Raw genomic sequence first — 6319 nt, 5'->3', positions numbered from 1 at the left:
TAACTAAAAGTATATCATTTTCTTGTAATAATTATTATGCACTAGCAGTCCGCCCCGGCTTCGCCCGTGGTACATATTTCGCAATAAAAGGTAGCCTATGTCCTTTCTCGGGTATCAAAATATCTCCATACCAAATTTCATGCAAATTGGTTCAGTAGTTTAGGCGTGATTGAGTAACAGACAGACAGACAGACAGAGTTACTTTTGAATTTATAATATTAGTATGGATTAACAAAATAATGGATAAGTAACCTCCTGATACTTTACACGTGTATTAGGTGTATTACTACTCATTCCTTACAAACGTTTATTTATATATTTTTAACGTTTACACGTAACTTAAATATCAATCTCTTGTACGTCAAGAAACTTGTTTGTCCCGAATAATTCTTACGTGATAACTGTAATTTTCACACACTTTCCAATACCCACTGAAATACCGCCGGGAATTGGGTTGAATCCAATTATTTCCACCATTAAAATCAGCTGACTCGGTTCTTGTTACCAAGGGAGTATTTGCGATCCAACCATTGTAACTGTATTTTCTCGTAATTTCAATGTCAACATCACTTGCTGTAACATAAATAAAACCTTTGAAAACGTAAACAACATTATTTATGGCCCTAAATGTCAACGATTGTGCTGTTAATTGTTGCGTAAGTTTTTGTTTCTGTGTTTTTATTTTATTTTATTTAGACCAAGTAGTAGGGGAGCCCAAGAGGGGGATTTTGGGATTTACTCGAGCGCGTCAGATTACTATAAGGGACGGTACCTTAGCTATTCATTAGTACCTCTAGTCAATATGAGCAGTTATGGTTGGTGGGTGCGCTCAGGGGCCCCGCTGGAAAATTTGAATACCTAATCCATAATTCCCTAAGGTTGAGCTCGAATCGTCAGATTAGCGAAATGGGGACTTCTTATATTGTAATTAACCCCCCCATATATTAATCTGACGCGCTCGAATAATATTACTTTAATTTTTTACCCTTTCTTCATAGCGATTAAATCGCCACTTAAATCGTCAGATTAACGTATACTTTTTTTCAGTGACGTCCTGGAGCATGCAAAATATCAATATCTAACGCGCTTGAGTATTTCCAAGCCAATTTTTTTCTTTTTTAAATTAAAAAAAATCAAAAAACCCTTCCCCACCGCTAAAAGTGAAAACATTATAGGACCTTTTTTTCTCGCTATGGTCTAATCTACCAATTCTAATAGGTTCCCGTGACGCTCGAGTAAATCCACATTTAACATCCTGGGCTCCCCTACTAAAGGGCTTTCCTTCACGCGAATCTATTTTTAAAACTAAAGTTATTATTAATTTTTTTTTTTTGCCTAGTAAATTAACTGTTACCTATTTAACTATTACTCCTTTTTCAGCGACAACAGTACCAGTGAAGATTCAACTGAAGAAGTCGGCTGGAATGATCGTAGTTCTAAAAAGTCATCTACATACCAAGTGAAGCCTTACTCAGCTCCCGTTGAAGATTTCCCTGCTCCTATTCTACCCACAGCAGATGAGATTATAAAAGAACTGGAGACAATTGTTCCAGCAACGCAACAAAATTCTCCCTCTGAAATGGAATTTTTACATGAGGAAATCCCTGAACCTCTGGCCACTCCTCCTGATGATGATTGACCATTTTGATACTTTTACCTTAGACTTGAAAATATTCATTATTTCTAATCTATATTTTGAGCATATTATACATTTTTGTATATTATACATCATTGTATCTTGAAATTTTACCTTATTTCTCGGAACTATTCTAAATGCCAATTTCAAACTTTGAAAATAGTCTGCTTTTGATGTTCTAGATCTTGCAGTCACAATTAACACATTAGTAACGTGTTTGTTTGGCCGTCTGCTATCGTCGTCAAGGCTTGAACGTGATAACTCATTTATGTTTACTATGCGATCTGTTAGCACAATCCGTATTGTATGTCAGCACCTATGAAAGCGTTCAAGTTCAATGGCGAAAAATCGATTTTTATTTCATTAAGAAAGCCTTGAATATTTGCATGCAGCTGTCTGTTCATTTGGTGTTATTTCATTCAGTTTTGTACCTATCTCATGTTTCATAATATAATGAAAATGCCGCTCGAAAATGATAAAGTGTTTATAAATTACTTTCCTTTCTTTTCTTTTCTTTTTTTACTTAGAATAAGACGCTTGTGTGTAGGTTTTCAAATAGAATCTAACTGTTTAAAATGTAGAGAATAACACAAAGGTAATTTTATTTAATATCTATCACATTGATAATATTATGTCAAAATTTAAAAAACCTAACCCAGCTACTAAGAGGTGAATCAGTAACTAAAATTTCATATTAATAAAGTACTTAAATACCGATCTCCAGATTAATATCAAATTCTAAGAAACACATTTTGATAGACTATAAGTAATCATATCATATCTATTCCAAACAGGGGTTGGTTACCAGCAGCTGAGCAGGCCGCACCCCAGCAAACAGCAAATGAAGCTCCAGCGAACCCTCAACAGAACACGACACAACCAGACAAAGCATCAGGTTAGTGGAAGACTGGAATAAAATTAGGTAAGCATCCAAGCAGAAAGAAGAATGATGTGATTAGGTTTACCGACCTACCTACCTACCTCATTAGAATCCCACGTTTTGCTCTGTTTTACATATTATATGCCTTTAAATATAAAACAATCGATCAATAATTTTTTTTCGACGAGTTGCAAGATAAATATTTTTTTTTCGACGAATCTCCTTTCCTTGAGTTTCTCTTTAAATTATGAGTACAATTCCGTGTTATGTTTTAAAAGATTATAAAAGACGTATTTGCTCGTTCCAATAGGTATCAAAAAGTTTTATCCTTTATTTTAAATGGAAAATAATATTTACATGATCGGTATCAAAGCTAAAATTTTGAACTTAAAATAAGAATATGAAGTAAAACATAACCACAAAATACTTAATAGTTGACATAACGATGAAAATTCTACATTGTTTCAGGTATCTGAAATGAAAATGAAGATTTTGAAGATGTACAAAATGTCAGATGAGATTTATACGGGCAATTTCAATTGGTCTTGAACGCGCTGAAGCCTGAAAATAATAAATTGGATCTTCATTTCAAGAAATTTGAAACAAATGACGATGCAATAGAAATGAAATGGAGATCATAAAATGGAGTCAAATAGAAGCACGGTGAATGCAGTGCCAACGGAAATGATTTGTGAATGTGTCATAAAGTTTATGTTTCAATCACTGTAAAATATAATTCAAAATGAAATATAACAGTGGAATTTAATTATTATTGTGTTTTATTTGATGAGGGAAACGTATTCAGGTCAAGCTACGTTGTATAATGGATTTAACCAGGTTGTACCATCTTCAGAATGTTGAGTTGTCAACTACAAACAAACTAGAAGTGCTTTTACATCCACTTTTACTCATAAAATTGTGTTTCTTGGCCTTCTCCGCAAACTTTTACGTATCGTTAATAAAATAATGATAGAAAATATAATCCATACTAATATTATAAATGCGAAAGTAACTCTGTCTGTCTGTCTGTTACTCAATCACGCCTAAACTACTGAACCAATTTGCATGACATTTGGTATGGAGATATTTTGATACCCGAGAAAGGACATAGGCTACCTTTTATTGCGAAATATGTACCACGGGCGAAGCCGGGGCGGACCCCTAGTAGATTATAGTTTTAATAGATTTGTATATAATAAAGGCTATAATGACGAAGTTGTTTTTCGTTTATCTGAGTGTTTATTTACGCTCCTTTATATTGTTATTATTATGCACAAAGAGTAACATTTTAGCGTGGAATGCAATTGAAATAATGTTTCTACGAGGTTGGAAACTGGAATTCTAAATATTGAACACCGTAGAATACCGATACATAAATCAATAGTAGTAAACAAAGTGGGTGCTAATATCTATCAAAGTGTTGACGTAGTTCTGACGCATGTGGGTTTGTCTGGAGTAAGGTGGTCACAGGGCTGGATTCACCAGCGTTATTATGTTTTCACGTATTAACAAGAGGATTTAAAGGAAGAGGTCAATGGGAGACTAAAATACATGATAAAATTTTTGTACAAATCTTACTACACGTAGGAATTAGAATGCTTTTGATTGGAAATTTACTAATATCGTAAATACGGAAGTCTGGTTTTTGTTTGTTTTTATTTCATTTCGCAACAGATTTTTCGATCTTTTGGTGATATTGACGAAGCTAAAGCATATAAGCATAGACATTAATTATCTATTGCGGGGAAAGTTCTTATTCCCATGATGATGATTGCCTTCACGCGGGCGAAGCCGCGGTGGAACTTTTTAATAAAATGAATCTTTTATTAGATAATTAACGTTTCTTAAGTGTTGTATATGAATAAATAATATTTTTCAGAATTCCAAATGCTTTCAAAATTTCTTATAGACTCATAAATATATGCCTCGACGAAAAAACTTGGCAGCCCTACTTACTGAATAAAAAGCTTTGCTATGATTTATTATGATTTCGCTAAAAATAAACCTAGTTGTGTAATTCTCACACCTCTCTGCTGACCTTGAGTTTGGAAACGAATTCTGTCCAAGATTTTTTTGGTGAAGTGTTGTTACATAATGGTACGCATATATTAATACACTGTCCGTCTTTTTGTCCAAGTATTACAGTTATATTCTGTATGAACTCAATTATATGAGGAACATCCATTTGTTTTATTAATAACTAGCTTTCCGCCTGCGGCTTCGCCCGCGTTTTCAAAAAAAAACCCGCATAGTTCCCGTTCCCGTGGGATTTCCGGGATAAAACCTAGCCTATGTCACTCAGAAATGATGTAGCTTTCCAACAGTGAAAGAATTTTTCAAATCTGCCAAGTAGTTTCGGAGCCTATTCAATTCATACAAACAAACAAACAAACAAAAAATCAAACCTTTCCTCTTTATAATATTTGTATAGATGTTGCTAGGACGCTAAATAACAAAGGGAATGCCGAATGGTCAGATACAGATGCCAGCCGATGTAGTGGAAATGTTGAAACCTCGGAAAAATCCCTGTTCACTTTCTGGCATAATCCCCAATATAGAGATTCACTATAAGATAAGATTTGTTTAATTTTAGAAATAACTGCAGTATTATATATTTTTTATATCAGTCATATACTTAGGTACCTAAATACGTAGCTAAATCCTTTAATTAAATAAATTACTTATCTTGATTTCAATACAAAACAAAATATACATACATAAGTATGCTCACATAACATTAACTGCTATTTTACATTAGCTATAAATGCACCACTTTCCTCTTCTTCATAGCAACGGCTATAAATAAGACCTTCATTTTGTCATACTTTTTGGTCTGCGCATGCGATGCAATGTTGCCAAGGGAGCGAGTTCAACGACCCGTGATTCGTGGACACCTTATTGGGTTTGGACACTTATGTCGTTAGAACAACAACAATTATTCTCTTTGATACGTGTAGGCTAAGCGTATAGGTTTATGTATGCGATCGTATTATAAATAACAGACGCAAACATAAGTATTTCTTTCGTGACAGTTTAGTCTTATTATTGTCCATTTTTCCTTAGTCCTACCACCGTCCACCATCCTACCACAGATAACATAATAGGTACTATACTAGGTCCTACCACGTCCTACTGTGAAAATATAGAATAGTGCGATATTATGCGTCCATACACAAGCCTTTTTAAGGCCATCACTCTCATGGTAAGAGACAGAAATCAGAAATTCTGGAGAACAGACAAGACGGAGATGTTTAGCAGTTTATTCGTCAGGTAGGTACCTAAACTACGTTATTAATAAATTTATAACAATAAAATGAATAATGATATAAGTATCAATAATTAAATTAGAATGAACCGTGAAATTTAACTTGAAACTTCGTAAGATAATAATTGTAACTCGACAATTTAAAGAACTACAGAAATTAAATGCCCAAAATTAATTGCTTGAGAGCGCGATTTTATCAATGCTAATTTAGAAGCTCTATTTTTGGGATTTAGGTGAGTATATTGCTTTATCGTGTTCCTATGTGTTTGTGTGCCCTGACTGAAAAGCTTGCAAGTAATAAATCAAATCGAAAATAAGCAATTTCCTCCATTTTCTAAATTGTATAGAGCTATTATGACTTAGTTAGTAAGCAAAAATGCTTCTAGGGCAAGTTTTATATAGCCTTAAGTAGTATAGGAGCAATTAACTTAATCTGTAAAGGGGATTTTCACAACCGACATCTACCCTAATGCCACATAAGTAGGTCTAATACGATTAATAGTGGACACTTTTAAACATGGCTTCATTGAGGGTAGAT

At 33.9% G+C, this 6319-nt stretch overlaps 1 protein-coding gene and 1 long non-coding RNA gene across 3 annotated transcripts; both read left to right on the top strand.

Annotated features, from left to right (window-relative positions):
• The first annotated feature begins 465 nt into the window (after nt 1–465).
• On the top strand, nt 466–1703 carry LOC149488067 (uncharacterized). Its single transcript, XM_089696944.1, has 2 exons — nt 466–656; nt 1381–1703. Exons 1-2 carry the CDS (start codon nt 628–630, stop codon nt 1637–1639), a joined length of 288 nt encoding a protein of 95 aa, XP_089553070.1. The 5' UTR covers nt 466–627; the 3' UTR covers nt 1640–1703.
• Nucleotides 1704–1780: 77 nt separating this feature from the next.
• LOC149488066 (uncharacterized) lies at nt 1781–3329 on the top strand. 2 transcript variants are annotated; one of them, XR_016315707.1, is made up of 3 exons: nt 1781–1944; nt 2431–2531; nt 2985–3329. It is a non-coding gene; the product is annotated as an uncharacterized LOC149488066 (long non-coding RNA). The 2 variants fall into 2 exon arrangements; XR_016315708.1 differs by having other exon boundaries at nt 1781–2558.
• The last annotated feature ends 2990 nt before the right edge of the window (nt 3330–6319 follow it).

This window comes from Colias philodice, chromosome 6, assembly GCF_061535455.1.
Source record: "Colias philodice isolate Cphi_HAF_F1 chromosome 6, ilColPhil1 Martin Lab GWU primary, whole genome shotgun sequence".
NCBI lineage: Eukaryota > Metazoa > Arthropoda > Insecta > Lepidoptera > Pieridae > Colias > Colias philodice.
Note: the sequence above shows the minus strand (reverse complement) of the source record. Positions and strands in the feature narration are given on the sequence as shown.

Bases quoted from the DNA above. Each gene is read 5' to 3' on its own strand.
- LOC149488067 (XM_089696944.1), top strand. From the start codon at position 628: ATGTCAACGATTGTGCTGTTAATTGTTGC. The intron at 657-1,380 runs GTAAGTTTTTGT...CTCCTTTTTCAG, and splicing joins ATTGTGCTGTTAATTGTTGC to CGACAACAGTACCAGTGAAG.